Genomic DNA, 19895 nt, shown 5'->3' on the forward strand with positions numbered 1-19895 from the left:
TCTTCTTGTTGTGCCGACGCAGGTATCGTGTCCACTGGGCAGGCCAACGTCTCTTCCTGCCAGGCATTGAAGTCGGCGTCTAATTTTGTCAGCACGATATTTCCTTTTTCTTGGATGACTTCTAATTTTGCCAGGAAATCTTCTCTGTCTTTCCTTCTATCGGCCTTCATTTCTTCCTTGTCCTTTTTTCGGTTGGCTTCCATTCTGTCTTCCATCCGCACTCGGTCGGCGTCTGCTTTCACTTGGTTGGCTTCCATTCTAGCCAGCATTTCCATTATTCGTTGCATATCTTGTTTCTCCATTTTGAAGCAGTAGAATAGTCGAAGCAGTCGTACGTTTAATTATTCTTTGAGGCGTATTTAAGCTCGAAAAATTCTGACACCAAATTCTCATGTGTTTTGAGTACGAATCTCGTTGATCACGTGTGCAAGTCCAGATCCCACTTCTGACACCAGTTGTCGCGTATCGCGGGGTATATCGCGACAAATAAATTCTCGATGTATTCGATGTAGCGAATTTTATTTCACATTCGCACTTACAATCACCCAAATTACAGATTTATGGTTACTGCTATCTGCAGTATCACAATTAGTACACTCCAAATGCCGGAATACAACTGACTAGTTGCTGGCTAACTCGACGATAGGTCCAGGACTCGCTGACTGACTCAGTACAACTGACTGTGAATAGCCTTCGCTGCTCCCCATGTAACCTTGATCGGACCATAATGAAAACCGCTAGCGGAAGTAACCGCTGTTACTACTTGGTGACGTCACCGCTGTTGACTCGCGTTGCCTAGCGACCAGGATCCTAGGACTCGGCTAACATCGGCTCGCTTCGGCTTCACTCGGCGCATCACGGCTGGCGGGGGGTGGGGGAGGGCTCATAGCTCAGCATGTCACAATATATACACCACTGAACTGCATTACTAGTAAAATTGGATACAATTAATTAAAATACTTGGCATAAAAGTACAATAAATTAGACTATATAAAACGAATGTTATAGTATAAAACAAGATTAAAATTCTTCAGGTGCTGCTTTTCATCATTGAGTCAGTTGTTGGTTTTTGCAATTTTGTTGTGTTCCCATGGACAAAATTGGAGGATTCTGTATTTTGTGTATATATAATAAACTGTTTTGGAGTCTCATGATGTAGATGTAGTAATATTAATGTTAATCTGAAAATGATATGAGAGCAATTGTATTAAATTTTGTTATAATTAACAATTGATTTTGGTATTGAAGATATTTAGTTGGTGCCTCATCTTACAAAGTATTGTCCATTTTGTAGCCAAATTTGGCACTGACCTCAATATAGTTGTGTTGTGACGGTTTTAATAAAGAAATTGTATATTATAACACAAAAGGATGCATGAAATGAAAGGAAAAAAAAAAAGGGTACAGTTGTTTAGTGATAGGATATCATACATAATACTATGAGGTTGCTGGTTTGATATCATTCTGAATGTTTATGCCCCAACAGAAGATAAAACTAATGATATGAAGAACAGGTTCTATGAAGAACTAGAACATGTATTCGATAAATTCCCTCAATACCACAAGAAAACTTTGTTCAGAGATTTCCGTGCCAAAGTAGGTAGGAAACACATTTTCAAACCAACAATTGGAAATGGGAGTATACATGAAATTAGTAATGATAATGGAGTACTAAACTTTGCCACATCCAAAAATCTTATTGTCAAAATTATATTATTTATTACAGTTGCACAGTATACATGGATGAACTTGAGTTTGAAGAATAATAATAATAACAATAACGAAATCCTTGAACACAGTTCTAGATTTCTGCAGTTCTACAATCCTAGTTCAGTGTTCAAGGAGTTCAAGGAGTTCGTTATTATTCTTCAATTCTTCAAAATCAAGTTCGTCCGTGTATATTGTGCAACTGTAATAAATATTATAGAACACTTCAATAAGAAGTTGTCTCTTCATATAATGACATCCCACAAGTCTATTATTGTACCAGCTCACAAGAAGGGTAATAAAACTGAGTGTAGTAATTATCATGGGATATCACCGCTATCCAATATTCTGGTGTCAAGGTTAAGTCCATATATAGGTGAACCTATTGGAGGTCATCAGTATGGGTTTATGACATAACAGATCAGATCTTTTGCAGTCATCAGATACTGGAGAAAAATTGGAGTACAATGAGACAGTACATCAGCTATTCGTAGACTTCAAGAAAACCTGTTATGCAGTCAGGCGGGAAGTATTGTACAATATTCTGATGTCTTTAAGTAATTAATTTTCAATAAACTAAAAAGTTTTATCTTTGACTATAATTTTAAGATATTAGATCCTTATATAGAAATGTGTGTTTCAAATATGTATAGTATATATCCAATTAATGTTAATGATACTTCTGATAATGGCCAAGACAGGCTGAAGCATGTAAGGTAATTTGTGTATTCACAATAAATTAGTCACAACTGAAAGAATATATCCAGTCATCAATCCAAAACTCATCTATAGTCACAATTCATACACATGACAATATTATACGTTGATACAGAAGAAGACACATGTAGATAAGATGTGTTGGTCATTATTCTGTCATAGGCAAAAATACGGTATTTAATTATTTTCATAGAATTTCTCATCTAAATGTAGATATATAAAATGTCAGAGTAAATACAGTATGAATCTACCTATTATGTTTAACAGCAAAATATTTTAAAACAATAAACTAATAGCTAAGACTAAATATCAAACTGTTATTTGTACATTTACACCTTCATATAAAACACAACACAGAAGGAAACAGTTCTTAAAATTGTTGAAAAAAAATTAATCATATGCACAACTTACCTGTTACTCTGTCAAACATGAATTCACCCCCAGTGCCAAAGGTTAGTCTTTTTATTATTGTTACAATGGTCTTGTTTCTAACTTCCTTGTCCTTTAGAACTGTTGGCATGTATGATACAAATACCTCATAAGTCCTCGCACAAACACGGTCTGTTTTGGCCACTAGTTTCTTTGCTAATTTTTCCAGACTTCTCACTATTACATCCAGGAACCTTGGTGTTAACATACTTGGCACCTATGCAGAAAATAAACTTGCAGTACATGTAATTGCACAGCGCATAACATGGCATATTCAGTGCTATATCTCAAAAGACATGGAGAATAAATCCACTCCCTGATACAGTTTCTCTGAACAGCTGATACTGTAGTCATATGACTATTCAGGAAAATGTGTGTTGCTATAAAATGCACAGATTCATTTCACTCAAAAAATGTCTGCCTTTGAACAAATGCAGTAAAATGTGATTTTCAAAAAAAAATACCATATATACTTCTGTTCAGATTTTTTGTGTTTGTCAGATACTGAAGAAAAAATGGGAGTACAATGAGACATTACATCAGCTATCCGTAGACTTCAAAAAAGCCTATGATTCAGTTAGGAGGGAAATATTGTACAATATTGTCACATGCGGTATGTGTGTGACTATAGATGGGGTTTTGGATAACTGCATTTATTGACCACTTATATGTCATAACTACAAATAACTATAACACTTTTGCTGATATCTACACTTTACAAATCACTAGAGTACACAGTCTGGTGTTTTCAGTGTCACCAAACATTTCCTGGTTAATGGCTCGAATGATGGCGAACTATACCGATCAAGATACTGCCACTTGTCAGTGAAGTTGGTGCCAACTTTTTCAGATAGAGGGCATCACTGGTCAGTGCAATGGATCCCCATGGCTGTTAATCTCAGTGTTCTAGACCAGAGCTGCTATTTCCTTGAAACAGCGCCTCAATTAGCCTCACGAGGCCGAGTGGATCCCGTTCCATAACCCACTATTTTCTCTGAAAATCTGGTAGCATCAGAAATCGAACCCTTGACCTCTGGATCTGTAGCCAGGAACTCTGGCCACTAGACCACAGAGGTGGCCCATTCATGATATATTACAAACCTGTCTTTAAAGAACATATATAAAGTTAATGGCTGAAACATGCAGATGTAAAACTTCTACATAGCCCTACTAAGCTAGATATACTCGAAGGACTTCTAACTATTTATGCCCTAAATGCTTCCAGAGACACACCTGTAATTTATCTTCAATGTGCTTCAAGACATAGTAGAACATTTCCACTGCTATATACTTCTTGCTTTCACTTGGCTTCTCAAGATGCTCTTCAATGCCCAGTTCCCAAAATAATGACACCAATGCTGACTGTGACAGTTGCTTACAAAATTCTTCATGGACTGGATGATATAAATCAGAAAAGTTCCTAACAGTCTGAAACAAAAACATAAAGTGAATCAGAATTCATACCTTAGTGGAATCGTGTCAAATGAACTAATTGGTTTAAATCAAACCTTGTATAAAAAGCATTAATTTTGCATAATTTGTTAAATTAAATCTGAAATATGAACTGTCATTCAGAACATTTCACGTGTCACAATCATTATACAGTGAAAACAGAATTTTATGTTCCTTGAATCTATGTTTTACTTGCATGTTTTTATTGGTCTCACCAAAGCAATATTAAATTTTCATTTATAATCTTTTAACCAGCAAATTGGACTTAAATTTGAGGAAGAAACTAGTGAAATGCTACATTTGGAGCATAGCTCTGTATGGGGCTGAAACATGGACACTTAGGGCAGTAGATCAGAAACATCTGGAAAGTTTCGAAATGTGGTGTTGGAGAAGGATGGAAAAGATCAGCTGGACCAATTATGTGAGAAATGAAGAAGTGTTAATTAGAGTCAGTGAGCAGAGGAATATCCTACATGAAATAAGAAAATTGAAGGCTAATTGGATTGGTCATGTTTTACGCAGAAACTGCCTTCTAAAAGAAGTTATTGAAGGAAAGATAGAGGGGCGGATAGAAGTGACAAGAAGACGAGGAAGAAGACGTAAGAAGATGCTGGATGACCTTGGGGACAGAAGAGGATACTGTCATTTGAAGGAGAAAGTTCTAGATCGCATTAAGTGGAGGAATTGTTTTGGAAGAGACTGTGGACCTGTTGTCTGACAGATTACTGATGATGATGATGATGATGATGATACATTTTTAATTTCTATCCAATTCCTTGATTAGTTGTTCAAACTGAGCATAAACTGGCCTGCTGCTGTCATTTTAAGTGATTTCAATTGTAAATCAGGCAATAAAATTGATCTTGGTTATAACTTCCCATCTCCTCTATTGTCTTCATGTATGCAGAGCAGAGTCATGCGTCCTACCATTGCCAAACCTGTGCAGTGACGAATGACTTATGAAGCAAGTTGAAAGTAACTGCAAGTTCCACATGCTTATTCAATTGCTATGTTAGTGCTATTTTTTTAATCTACTACAAACTGAAACGGTAAAAGAGTTTTATTTTATTTTCCATTTACAATTCAGTATAAATGAGAGGAAGTTCCGCTCACTTATTAAGTAACTGCATTAATGTTGTTTCATGAAAGTATTGCATATTAAACCACCAGACAGTTTTATTTTAATTTCTGGTTGTGAATCACTTTTAATTATGATGAGTGGACCAAAGAAGAGGCAAATGTTCTCTGTTCAAAATAAAAACTGGACATTTTAGCCAAATTGGATGCTAATAAGGAAACACGTGTTGGACTGTCTGCCACATTATGAACTGTGCCATACACACTTAACACTACTGTTAAAAACAGGAAAGTCACTGAAAAGTGTTATGCATAATGTGGCGGGTTACCTGGTCAAAGAAAAGAGCCTAGAACAGTCACCACTTCAAGAATTGGAGAGTCTGTTGGCAGTATGGGTTAAACGAACTAAAGGCAGCGTAACAATCAGTGATACAATGCTGAGAGAAAAGGTTCTACACTTTGCTATAAGGTTGGGCACTCAAGCTTCTAAAGGCTGGACTGACATTTTTTAAGGAGCAACAGTGTTGTGTTGAAAACTGTATTCGGAGAGTGCAGAAGTGTGGACACTTCAGCGGGGGGGGGAGTACCGGTTACTCCACATGAAGCATTGTGATAAACCATGAACCTCAAGTCAGGATAGCCAGTGTCCCAGCCAAGATTCAAACTCAGGGCCCCACAAAATACAAGTCTTGAGCATTACCATGAGACCATCTGTTTGGAACTATTGCCATTTAGATTTTACTTTCAACACATGACACTGAAAGTCAATTGGGAAGTTGGAATTAAGAGACAGGGGTAAAACCCCAAATGCAAACAGTTTGCTTGTTCCATTTGATAAAAGCAATACTTCACTTACCATTAAAAGTTTTGCACAACTTTGTATAGAATCTTCATGAATTACTTCAGTGGTACCTATATGGCTTAGTAAAAATTTCTTCTTCACGACATGTGGATACAGACTGCGAGCCAAGAGCACAAAGTGAAACATTTCCAGAGAAAGTTCAGGCAAAGGTTTAATTCTGTCTTTCAGAACAGGCCAAATGTAGTCTTGAAATGACTGTTCTTCAATCTGAAATTAGAATTTATTTACATTCCATGGTTTCTTTCAGAACTAAGCTGAAGATCCTGTACATACATTAACCCTTTGATTGCCAAGCCCTACCATAAGACTACCTCTCAAAGATGCCACAACTACTTAGCAGTAAACACTGTACACAAGAATCCACAATCCTTCTGCAAATTACCTTCAAATGACAATACATGCAGAATATACGAATGTCTGTTCTTTCCTCTAAGCACCAGTATATAAAATTTCATGCCTATTGACAGAAGTGTTCTACTAAGTGATTAACAATGACCTGCTCTCTCTGGCTCTGGAAATTGTAATGTAGATATGCTGAGCCAATATAATTAGTGTATGGTGTTCAAAGAGCTAATAGAAGTCCAACCAGCAGATAGCAGAGAGGTTAAGAATGCATTAAGCTATACCTCCACTCACTCATACGTCTTCTAGTGTGGTGCTTAGTTAAGCACTGGGACAACTTCACAGTTAAAACAAAAATGTAAAACTATCCCTGTAACTGGCCATGGAGAACCCTAGTGCTGAGACGTTGAGGCTCCCACATTTTCTAGACATTTGATTCACAGACAGAGGTGAGGCTGTCAGCCTTATGGGTCAGCCACCCTTTACCCCCAGGAATATTCCGGGCACCCATTTCTGTTAGAGGCTGAGCCGACCCCAGGGCCATTGTGCAACTGGAAGAATTAGGTCAACTGAAAAATCCAATGACCCCACTGGCAATCTAACCCTTGACCTTCCAGTTTGTAACGTAGTGCCTCAACCAACTATGATATCATGTACCCCCACTATGTATTTATGTATGTAAGGGGTGGGCCATAAAAACTGGCCCCAGCACTGCGACCTTAAATGATCTACTGTACCCCCACTCTACTCTTTACCTTCACATACAATTATTGTTATGTTGGCAACTCTCTAATGTTAAAATATTATGCTAGAGTTGGCAACGTCATAGTAAACAATTTTCAATAACAGACGGCACTACATGGGCTGCTCCTAATTTCTCTAGTGTTATGTGTTATTATGGTTATGTGTGTAAAAACAGAATCTCTCTATTGTTATGTGTTACCATGGTTGTGTGTGTGTGAATATATATAAAACGCCTTTGTGTATCAAACGTTAGCCTTAATAAAGCAGGGATAGATTGAACATTGATTCTTACTTATCATTCGATTCACGTAGAAGTGACCATAACATTAGTTATTTATGGTCAAATTATAAGTACGTTATGAAACATGGAACAAAATAATTTTGTCAAAGGAATATACTCTTAATAAGTTTAAATGCTTCACTGTTTACAATAAAAGTAAATTCTTCTATGGCATAGTAGTAAGATATGAGAAAAATCTTTTAATACTAGCTTAAATGATATCATGGAAGACATAGTTTGTTGTGCTATAATACTGTAACTATTTTTCTCTTTCAACTGAAATCTGAAAGCCTAAAATATAATTACCTTATTAAATAGCGTTATCAGAAAAGTATGTGATGGTAGCACAAGATAACTTCTCTTAGACCCAGATTCAATAGTGCTGTTGAAAATTTCAGTTTGTTCTTCAGCAGTACCTTTGAACAATAATCCTGATCTGATCAAGGCTCCATATATCAAGATATGTCCTGTGTAAATGTCAGCTTCTTCCTGCACACAATAAAAGCGTGGATTCATTAACACTTTCCAATAAAATTCATCCGTAAATGATCTGTAAGTATGATCATATTAGGGTGATTGAATCAAAATGGATGAGACAGTCAGTGTTTATAGCATGCTGATTAAAAGGGCATATAACTTTTCTTTTGTTGGAAATTGTAAAGACATGAAACCACTCAAATGCCTAGACAAATATGGAAGCAAAATATTAAAATGCAATTGAAAAAAGTGTAAGAGGGTCGACTGGACTCATATGACTCAGGACAAGGATCAGTGACGGGCTTTGTGAACACTGTAATGAACCTTGTTCTCCCAAAAAACGTGAGGAATTTCTAGATTATAAGACAATTCCTTTGCACCTATATAGAATACTCTGCCACTTACAGAAGAGAAACTTACACTTTTGGAACTGTTAGCAGAATGAAGTTCCTTCTTTACTGCCGTTAAAACCATTTTCACAGTCAAAAATGAAAATGTTGACAATAAGCCAACAAGAGCAGTGTAGAATCCCTTCCTTGCAGAAATTCGGGAAGATGCAACGCCACGCACCAAACGATTCAACGCATATTGCAATTCAGGGCATATGCCTTCATCCTATAAAATACAATTCCCTTCATTAGTACAACTATATTTTCTAAGAGAAAACTTACGGGCCAGGATAGCACAGTAAGTATATTGATAGGCTAAAGGCTGGACAGCCGGCGTTCAATATCATGCAGGGGAAAGTGATTTGTCTCAATTCCACAGCGTCCAGGCGGTCAAGAAGTGTTCTAGAATCCACCCAGTCTCATATCCAATGGGTACCATGGGCTCTTTCCCCGAGGATTAAGCGGTCCAGGGCATGAAGCTGACCACTCACTTCCATCTAATGCTAGGATCAAGAATAGTGGAGCTATACCGCCACTCCCCCATACATCTCCATGGTGTAGTGCTTAATCAATTACACACAGCAACAGCTTAAATACAACTTGCAAAACACCACCTAGAAAATCCCATTTAGACTATAACCCACCTGAAATTGTACCTGCTTGCTATAAACGTGCTCCAAAAGCTTAACTCCAGCTTCTATCCTCAATTCTTCATTGTTATCTGCTAATGCTGTAAAACAGTCTAACACAGTCGAATCCATTTTTTTCACAGCTGGGTGTTCTAACATGTGGTCCTCACTACACTCCATTTTACCAGACAAACGTACTCGATACTACATTGTAGCCCATCATCAACACTCATCAGTTAAAAATTTACAACATTACAATCGACTGTTGGCAATTTGAGATGATACCTCCCATTAAAATTTCATGTCATGTCTAAGTATATTTACAATAGAAACTGTAAATGAAATTCGCCTTATTTCAGTAATCACATGTAGGTTCCTGGCATTTTCGTCGCATCCAACATGGCTGGACGAGGTAGTTATAATGAGCGCGAGCATAGGCAAGTAAACAACTAATGTGAATGCGTGCTATGTGCTTATTAGTTTGATATATAACCTAATGGACATGGCATTTTATATTTCATTCACTTTAGTTTTTATAAGAAACGGCTGAAATTTGTTTGTAAATGTGAGGTTAAGTCTAATAATGTGAGGCGGTGTATGTGAGAGATTCGTATAGGTAAGGGTCGAGAAGTAACGGACTGGTTCTGTTTCAAAAATGTGTAAACTGTAACCGGATCTTTCGCTTACAGAGATTATGGAGTAGGCGAACGAGAAGGAAAGCCTTTGCCTACAGAACCTCCATTCACAGCATATGTCGGAAATCTGCCTGCAAGAGTTGTACAAGGAGATGTCGAGAAAATATTTGATCAAAATCACGTAAGAAGTCAAGCTTTAATTACTTGCCCATGTTATTTTGGCATGTCATTTGCAGCAAAAATGGTGATTGTGTTTTGTTTAGAAATACAAGGAAGGAATTAATTTTTATACTTTTTCTAAGGTGAAAAATGTACGCCTGGTTCGTGACAGAGAAACAGACAAATTCAGAGGTTTCTGCTACGTTGAATTTGATGATATCCATAGTCTGGAGGAGGCGTTAGCACTTGATGGTGTTGTCAATGTTGACGGCCACAATCTAAGAATTGATGTGGCTGAGGGAAAACGCAGTGATCGTGGTGGTGGTTTTGACAGGGGCCGATCACGAGGTATGTGTTGAAAATTCAGCCTCACTTTCACAGTATGATATCCTTATTCCTACATTGCTAATATTAACATGTACTGTCTGCAAAGGTGGCTTCCGGGGAGGAAGAGGTGGTGATCGAGGTTATGACGACTTTGGAGGTTAGTGTTTGACAAGAGTTGTACAACTTGAGTTGTGTGAATCATTCTCTAGTTATGTAACTATATATGTATGGTTTTAGGTGGAGCTGGTAGTTTCAGTAACAGAGGTGGAAGAAGTGGAGGTGGCTCTGGCGGATTTTCAGATTCTCGTGGAAACCGGGGTAGCTATGGCCACTTTGAAGAGGGTGGTGGAAGTGGAGGTAGGGAATGGAGTCGTGGTGGTCGAGGAGGTTATGGGGGCCGATCCAGGCCTGATTCTGGTAGTGACAGGAGACCCCATCCTGAAGAATTTAAGGAACCTTCTGCAGGTACGAATGTAGTCCTTGAACGTGAGAAATATGTACAGTGAGTTTTGTTGTTTGTCAGATTAAATATTCTGATGTACTCTGAATTATTTCAGGAGATGTGGGTAAAAGGACAAAGTTACAGTTGCAGCCTAGAACTGTAAACAACCCTCTCAACCAATTGGCGGAGACAAGTCAGTCATCTAAAATATTTGGTGGCGCAAAACCTCGTGAAGAGAAAATTCCCAAGTAATAATATACACTACGATTTATATTGTGATTGGCTACTGCAAAGGCAGGTAAGACATTCACTTATGAAGAAAAGAATCACTTAGCTTTTGGTACACAGTGGGATATATTGTAATATGTCATCTTTAGAATGTATATGATGTCTCTTAACATAAACCTTTTGTGGTTCAAGCGAAAAAAATGACTGTAGGATGTGGAATAAGTCATAAAAAACACAAACTTGCACACTACACCTCAAGCTTTTACATAAGAATAAACAGAGGTTACACATAAAGTATTCAAAAATACATCCACACGTATATCAATAGCTTAGGATAAAACAGAACCCTTTTAGTAAGAGACCATCAGCATACCAAAGCTCTGGGTCCTGGAGAACAAATGGTGACATGAGAGGCTTGTTAGCTTGATAATGCACTGGTGTATGCACCTCCCTTTGACAACTGACATGCTGGGTTATAGCATGTAAATGTTTACCACTGCGGGCAAGTTTGCAATGAAAAGCTGCAAAAAATGCATCTCTCAGTTCTGCCATCTTTCTCTGTTTCCAATGTAACAACCCGAGAACTGGACAGATTTTCATGAAGTTTGGTATTGGGCATTCTACTAAAATTTGTCAGTATATCCTGTTTTGATTAGAATCAACAGCTTACAAAATATGAGATTCTTGCAGTAGTGACTGTTCTGTTCTGTCTTCTGGGATGTGGCATCATGTAGTCTGATAGCAGTTACTGATGTTTCAGAGGACACATGTACCATGCAAGCAGGAAGTAGAGTCTTCTGCTTTGTGTGGCTTTCTCTTCAGTCCTGAGGATGAAAACAGTACTTTGCACCAAAACGTCAGTAAACTTCTACCAGACTACAAGGTGTCACATCCCAGAAGATAATATTCTTAATATACAAAAAGACTGACATTCAATTCTGTGCTTATCTCAAATAACTTTATACATTTTTGGGGGGCAGAAAAAGTTGTAAAGAAAAGTGACATTTTATTCCACATGGACTTTTTATGGAAGTCTTATGGTTTGAGATAATTAAACAAAGAGTGAACATGACAGAACCTTTCCCTACTCGTTATATTACTATTTTTTTCTTTACAGATCCAAGTGAGACCCTCTAAGTTGCGTCCATAAGTCAAAGCAGATCATCAGTCATTGGGTTTTATTCGGAACACTTACTTTCATGCGCAGGAAACATCAACTAAATTCAATTGTTGATAAGCTCTGTTTCATGAAACATACTTTGACCATTTTCCCATACTTCACCTAATCCTTATGCAGAAATACCAATTAAAAATTTCTTTCCTAGTATAGGAATTACTGATTTTTTTTAGGTTAGAATGATTTTGAACATCAATATTTTTATCAACTTGGCTTATGTTGTGCTCAGCGAATTCTTTGATAGCTGACTTTCAAGCCAATTCTAATTTTTGCTCCTGTTGTGTAGTGACTGAATATTTGCAAGCATGTTTAATGTTCACCATATCTAAACTCTTATTTATAAGAAATAGAATTGGTTTGGAAATGAAGATAACCAACCTTGAAGATCGATTCAGCAATTTTTGAGATTTACCACACATGAATACCTTGTCTACTGAAGGATGTGAAGCCGCTCGTAGCCTGATGCCTCGTCAGTCTTAAATTGGAATTCATGTTTATAGCACCCTTAGATTGGTTCTTGTGCTGCTGTAATATAAAGACGCTTTCCCATTAGATATGGACAGTGTTATTTCTTTCAGTAGCTAAGGTATAAGTTCAGAAGTACAGTACTGTAGGCAAGTGATTTTTGTACAGGATTACTGGAACTACATACTAACGCTGTTCAATTTGTATGTTGTTTTTTTTTTGTGGGGGGGGGGTAATTAGGTATGTGTATACTTGAGAGGTTAGTCTCTCTTGAGACATTGTCGAATAATTTAATGTAATTCATAGGGTGACTGCAAAAGTGTTGATGTTTTTTTTAATAAAAATTAAAGTCACGTAAAAATTGAATAAATAATAAAAAGCACTGTCAGAAACTCTGAATGCATTCTCTTACTGTGTTACCAGTTTTATGCCCAGTAAGTGACAGACATGCTGATAAAAAATGAAAAAGAAGGAAAAGGAAAAAATATATACACTACTCGACCTTGAATGTATACAGATAAATGATTTTTGTACTGAAGGACAGATGTACAAGTATGAAATAAAAAAATATAGCATCAATGAAACTGATGCATGTTTTCTAATTAAAGAATAAAAAGTGGAAATGAAAGAAAAATGCCAACAATTCAGTAATTGTTAAATGGTATTTTTTAATAAAGCAACAATATAAAGAGAGACTAAAGTACTGTTGCTTGTACAGAGTTAAGTACACAAAGTAATAATTATATTAGTAGTTCTTTTCCTTTGCTCCTGTGTGTGTGAGGTTGATATTGAATTTTGACATTACTGGTATTACTGTGTAGGTCAATATGCTTATACATATTAAAAATAATGATGGTTTGCCTCAGACTGCTTTTTCCCCCCCAGTACTTATAAACCTCCATAGAATATCCTGATATAGCAAATGCATATATTTTTATGTGTTCAAATTGCATAATTTTTGGACATTTTCCATGTAACATTTTTTGCAACTATACAGTTCATTCAGAAGCAGTGGTTGTTAGTGGTTTCCCACTAAGTTGACCATGTAAAGAAATTCAAATTATTTTAGATTCACCTTTAATGTTCAGAAAACAGTGAACCATAAATTTGGAAAAATAGTATTAAAAAGAGGTGCAACATATTCCATGTATTTATGAAGTACTGTTTTACATGTGGTAGTTGAAATATGTGCTTTATGGAACAACTTCTGGCTTCTACATGGTAGAATCATTAAGTTCGTGGAATGTGGTTTTATTGCATCGTATTACAAGGTATTCACAAACACTTACACAGAGCCACATTGGCCCTCAAAATAGTTGCTGTTGGCCGCTATGCAAGTCTGCTAACGTTGATATAGCTGTCGAAAACATTGCTGAAACATGTTGGCAGTAAATTCCCATACGGTGCTTTGTGGCCATTCAATGAACTTATTGACTTCGCTAGTATATGGAGACAGAATAATTTGAGAAGTATCTTTCCTGGTAATCTTATGTAATTATGAAACCAGGTTTTTAGAAAACTGAATGACTCCATGATGAGGGATCAGTGTGTGCATACACATCCACTCTTCCTATGTTAGTTTATCATATAATTTATTTTTTATAAACAGAAACTCAAACAGTGCAAATCGTAGGCTACAGGCTGAATAATAAAGAGTGGTTCAATTCCCAGTAGAGGTAAGAGATTTTTTTCTCTTCTTCACTGCATCCAGACTGCCTCCGAGGTCACCCAGCCAATGGATACTTGGAATTTTTTCCCCTAAGAGCAAAGTAGCAAGAACTTGACACTGACAGATTCAGTGTCAAGGTTAAGAATGTGTGGAGTTATACTTCCACTCCCCCATTCGCTTCAAACATGATGTTTGGTTAAGCACAGGGACATCTTCACCTTGTATTGTATGCACCTTTGAGGAATTTGGCTTAGCACCAGTCAGTATTGCGACTAGGCTGTGCGCTGGGCAGCCAAGAAATTGGGGTTTGATTCTTGGCAGGGACAAGAGATTTTTCTCTTCTCTGCAGTACCCATATTCACAGGGGCACAAAGTTTATCACTGACCTCTATCTACAGCTGAGGTTAAGAATGATGGGCTTTATATCCCCCATACTTATTGATATCATGGTTCCTAATTAAGCACAGGGGCAACTTTACGTTTAGTACCACCTGTGAGCTGGGGCCATGTACAATTGGATATTCATCATCTCTCACCACCACCAATAATAATACTCAGATTTCTCTTGGAAGTATAAATGTTTTTTCCAACTGACACTCATCTTTAAGGAAAGAAATCACTGTGGAGGCCTTGCCATATATATGGAAGGATAAAATTTAAATGGGAGTCAATATAGCTCAATCAGTATAGGCTACTGGCTGGATGGCCCAGGTTCAGTTCCCAGTAGTGTGAGATTGGGTGTGGGTACTGGGGGCTCTTCCCCAGGGAATAAAGTGGCAGGGGCATGAAGCTGACCACTCACATCCAGCTAGTGCCAAGGTTAAGAATGGTGAGCCTATACCTCCACTCCCTCATGTTTTCATGGCATACTGCTTAAGTAATTAAGCACAGGGACAACTTTACCTTTATATTTTTTAACATTAAATGAAGAGATCTGTTTCCTGGGATTAAACACTAACTCTGAAATAATCTTGATACTATTCACAAATTTCAGAGTAGAAACACTGCTTTGTGACTAGTTCTGTACAATGTAAATTAAGAATGCAGGATCCCCTTTACATGTATGTGTATTAGTGACATAAGAATGCCTACAGAGTTATGTAGAACACAACATTTTCCCAGATCCTTTTGGATCCCCACCCACTCCACTGTCCTCTATTTCAAGATATGAGCTGGGATAGCCGTGCTATAGGTTGGATGACAGGGTTTGACTCCCATGATACAGAAGCGGTTCTTATCTTTACTCGCACATCCAGAAATGTTTGGAGTCCTTCCCAGCCTGTTACTGAAAGTGTTTCAGGAACTCTTTCCCCTGGGCTAAAAGAAGCTGGAGTGTGAAGCTAACCATTTACTAATGCTGAGATTTAGAATGCATTGTCTTCATAACATGACACACACAGATGAAAATTTCTTCTTCTGTGGCGCAACAGCTCGATGTCGGGCCTTGGCCTCCCTTATCAAGCCCTTCCATTCCTCTCTGCCCTGCGCTGCTCTCTTCCTGTTCCTTGCACCCATTCACTTCTTCGCATCTTCTTCCACCGCATCAATCCATCTAGTTCTTGGTTTCCCAGCACGTCTTCTACCGCCTATTGTACTATATAATATTTTCTTTTGGATACGCTCCTTATCCATTCTCTGTACATGCCCAGCCCATTGAAATCTTTTTAAGCTTTATCGTCACTGAGATCTCCGGCTCCTTATATAATTTGTATAACTCTTTTATTCTCCATATCCCATTCTCTTTTATTGGTACATAAATTTGTCTTTGGATTTTCCTCTTGAATGAACTGATGACTGATTCCTCTTTCTTGTTTAGCCAGGTGAAAATTTACATTTTACCAACTTCAAACTCACTTGGAACTTTGAAAAGTTCTGTGAAATTTATAGGGCTATTAGGAACGTAACCTCTGGTGAGCTGTTAACAAAATGAGCAATGAGAAAAAATGTATTTTATACATAAAATACATACTTGAGCTACTTCTCAATGCAGTCTTTGCCAGAACTGAGGCACTTGTATCAGGGAGTAAGTTCTTGTGTGCCTGTGTCAAAGAAGTCTGTTGCCTGTGAGCTCAGCCACATTTTCACACCTTCCATCAACTCGTTTTTGAAGCACTGTGATTACAACCAGTTCTTCAGGTAGGTAAACAGGTGGTAGTCGCTCAGTGAGATAAGTGCTGTAAAGAGGGTGGTTAAACAACTCCCAGTCAAAATGCTCCAGCAGTGCTCAAGTTTGAGCAGCTGTATGTGGACACACAATGTCGTGGAGGAGCACTACACCAGATGTCAGCATTCCATGTCTTTTGTTCTGAATGGCCCTTTGCAGTTTTCTTAGTGTTTTGTAACACACTTGTGACATTACTGTGGTCCCTTGTTGCATGAATTCCACCGTCCACACTCCTTTCCTGTACCAGTTGCCATCAACTTTCTGGTAGACGTTTGTTTAAACTTTTTCAGCTTGTTTGGTGAATGTGTGCATCCACAGCTTTCATTGCTCCTTGGTTTCAGCATTCACAAATGAAACCCAGGTTTCATCATTTGTTACTCATATGATGTGATTGAGAAACTCATCACCATCTTTGTGGTACTGTTCTAAAAAATCTACAAAAGCCGAAACCATTCTCTGCGTTTGGTGCACATCCGTGAGCATTTTCAGGACCCATCTTGTGCAAAATTTGTGATTGCCCAGCCTAACTGTCATAAACTCTTGGAGAACAGTACATTAAATATGTGCAAATTGATATAGAAATTCTGAAATTGTGAAGTGCTGTCTTTCACAATTTTTTTGGCTCAACACTTTGAACAAGATTATTACTCACTACAGACATTCTATACCATTATCTTACAGTTAGTTCCTTCACTCATTACACTAGCTATAAACTCCTACGCATAATTCACGATGGATTTCCACAGCACTCACATTTTTAGCATGAATAAAGCGGGTAACAGTGTGAATTTTGCAGCTGGTGGGATTGTCAATTGCAGGACATGTCGTCACTCACTCTGTACAGACAAGAACAAACACTAGGTGACCACTTATGTGCTAGCTTATAAGGCAATGGGTTGTGACACTATCTCACATGCATGAGTCCTCCCCGCTCCTACATCAGTTGCCTAAAATAAATGGAGGTTACTTTTGGAATAATCCTCATAATATTTAAAAACTCAGCTCCTATCTCCAAAAATACATGATCCCCAACCAGTTAAGGCTGATAAGGGGTTATAAGGCAAAGATTGTGGAAGAAATAGTATATCTCATGCAATAACTTTGCTGACCCCTTTGATTCAATCATTATTTAGAAAAACACATGTTTGGGGCTTTTCTCTGGCAGTAGCTACACACTGGTACTGTGCACCAGCATCTAGTTCATGAAATAAAGATATCAGAAATCTGTTAACAAAGATGAGGGAAAATGTACATTAAAATAATATTTTTTTATTCTGAAGAAAGTTTGATTTTTTTTAATTACAGTAGTACCCTTCCCTTTGACACATCTGAGTATTGGCACAAAAGCATATGTTACTAGATTTCCTAAAATGAAGACTGAGAAGTTGAAATTAAGCAGATGACATTTCAGTTATTGCCTGCCCATATATTGATTTGAATGTGAATAATATTCTAAAGAAAGAGCAGGGCGAGGTGTTAAATTAGTAACAATTATAACAATTTTTCTGGTTTTAAAAAGCAGTTGGAAAAAAAATACTGCAAAAGTTAAAAGTCAGTCAAGTATCAAGAAAAATCTTCGGATAAATTTATATAGCAAAGTAACACAAAAGATTTTTGTAAAAGACAAACAGTGGCACATAATGTGCAGGATTTGAGGTTCTCACAGTGGTATTTATGAAGAGTTCCATCTTCTGGGACATAATATAATGTAATCTGGTGCAAGTTAACTGACATCTCAGAGCTTTGCTTTCTGCCCAATTCATGCTTGCTTCTAATCTTTCTTACTCCTTAACCTTAAAGGTGGTGGTGGAATCTTCCTCCAAAACATTGGTTGACTTTCAATGGAATACCCATCCCAGATAAGAAACTTTTCTCCAAAGCACCCAAACCAGCTTTGGGACCCATCTAGCCTTCTATCCAATTGGTACTGCAGGCCATTTCCCCAGGGGTAAAGCAGCCAGGGTGTGAAGTTGACCACACACCAACTTCTAGTGTGAAGGTTAAGACTAGTGCAGTGATACCCCCATTCCCCCATCTGTTTATGGTATGGTTAAATTGTAAAGCTATCCCTGTAACAGGATGTGGAAGCCCATAGGGTCATGAGACGATCGGCTCACAGATGGTGCTGAAGTTGTCGGCCTTATGTGCCAGCCGCCCTTTACCCCCAGAAAGATTCCTGGTACTCATTTCTGTTAGATGCTGAGTCAACCCCAGGGCCATAGTGTGGCTAGAAGGATTAGTTTAACTGAAAAATCCAATGACCTCATCGCGAATCGAACCTGCGACCTTCCAGCTTGTAGCATAGTGCCTCGACCAACTACACTACAGCTTGGTTTATGGCATGGTGCTTAATTAATTAAGCATAGGGAGAACTTTAGCTTTTTCATAATATTAGTGAATGTGATTGAAATATATGAGATGAAGTAGATCCTATTACAAGAAAAGACAAAGATAAATCACTGTAACTAATAAAACATTATGAAAGCAAGTGTGATGAATGGCAGGACCATAGAACATCTAAGGTATGGTTTATTTTCTTAAAGTATGACTAGAAAACTTTCAACTGCATGTTGGAAATGATGTATATAATTCAGATTTCTGAAAAAATGGGCTAATATAACCAGTATTCAGGAAATCACAATAATTATGAGAATAACAGACAAATAGAAAATATGAGTGTTGCTTAAGAAGTCTTTCTCAAAGCTTATATTCAGATTATCTTAGATTATCTATGGCTGGTAAAATAAAATTGGTTTTGTTTGTAAAAAGATTGTAATCCACCTGTGCTGACTGTACATAAGAAATCAAATTAAAAATCTTAAACCTGTATTGAAATCTACAAAACTTTGTTTGTACTGGAATTTCCTCTACACCAGATGTAACAGTTATACTACCGTGACTCATGTGCCGGAACTCTCTTTGCAATAATGACATTCAGGTACTGAAAGTAAAGTTGACATTATAATATCTATAATCTTTCTGAATAAGGTCACAGTTTTGAATAGTCTTATCTTTGAAATGAATAAAGCAGTAAATATGAAACAATGTGAATTTTTCTGGCAGGTAATGGAGGTTTTCCATTCATGATGTCAGTTTTCGTCTCAGCTGCATATAGTACTGACAAGCAGTCATGAAGTAAAACGATGGGCTTCTCAAGCTGAAAGAGGAAGAGTTATGACCCCTTTTTCTTTGTGGTTAAGATATTACTGAGGTTGAGATAGATGATGCCATATTGTTTACACAGGGAGGTGAGATCCTACCTTGACACAACCTTCCCGCATGCATGGACTGGTCAATCAAGGCCCATTGCCTGGCTCCCTTGCTCACCTCATGTAACAGCAGCAAACTTCTCGAAGTGCAAGTAAGGATGGCTACAGCTGTTGCTGTGATTAATACTGACTCAGATACCACACATTCCACACTGATGAAGGCACCACACAGAACACCTGTGAAACTGGAAAAAATATGCTGGGGGGGGGGGGGGGGGGGGGTGGTTTATTCAAATATGATGTGTGCGCTGCACC

General features: G+C 37.7%; 2 protein-coding genes across 2 annotated transcripts in view; one reads left to right on the forward strand and one right to left on the reverse strand.

The window, feature by feature from the left end:
- Positions 1-9300, reverse strand: part of LOC111862183 (rDNA transcriptional regulator pol5) — a 25829-nt gene extending 16529 nt beyond the window's left edge. The window contains exons 1-6 of the mRNA XM_023847370.2: positions 9121-9300; positions 8508-8702; positions 7917-8099; positions 6239-6451; positions 4087-4281; positions 2836-3070 (exon numbers count right to left, since the gene is read on the reverse strand). Of these exons, the coding sequence (XP_023703138.2) occupies positions 2836-3070; positions 4087-4281; positions 6239-6451; positions 7917-8099; positions 8508-8702; positions 9121-9285 (1186 nt within the window). The 5' untranslated portion in view covers positions 9286-9300. The remainder of the gene's footprint in view (positions 1-2835; positions 3071-4086; positions 4282-6238; positions 6452-7916; positions 8100-8507; positions 8703-9120) is intronic.
- Positions 9301-9454: 154 nt separating this feature from the next.
- LOC111862184 (eukaryotic translation initiation factor 4H) lies at positions 9455-13396 on the forward strand. The gene is made up of 7 exons (XM_023847371.2): positions 9455-9542; positions 9795-9921; positions 10043-10247; positions 10333-10383; positions 10464-10691; positions 10784-10966; positions 12014-13396. The coding sequence occupies exons 1-6, from the start codon at positions 9505-9507 to the stop codon at positions 10918-10920; spliced, it is 786 nt and encodes a 261-aa protein (XP_023703139.1). The 5' UTR covers positions 9455-9504; the 3' UTR covers positions 10921-10966; positions 12014-13396.
- The last annotated feature ends 6499 nt before the right edge of the window (positions 13397-19895 follow it).

The sequence above is a fragment of the Cryptotermes secundus genome, unplaced genomic scaffold, assembly GCF_002891405.2.
Source record: "Cryptotermes secundus unplaced genomic scaffold, Csec_1.0 scaffold1229, whole genome shotgun sequence".
NCBI classification, from domain to species: Eukaryota; Metazoa; Arthropoda; class Insecta; order Blattodea; family Kalotermitidae; genus Cryptotermes; species Cryptotermes secundus.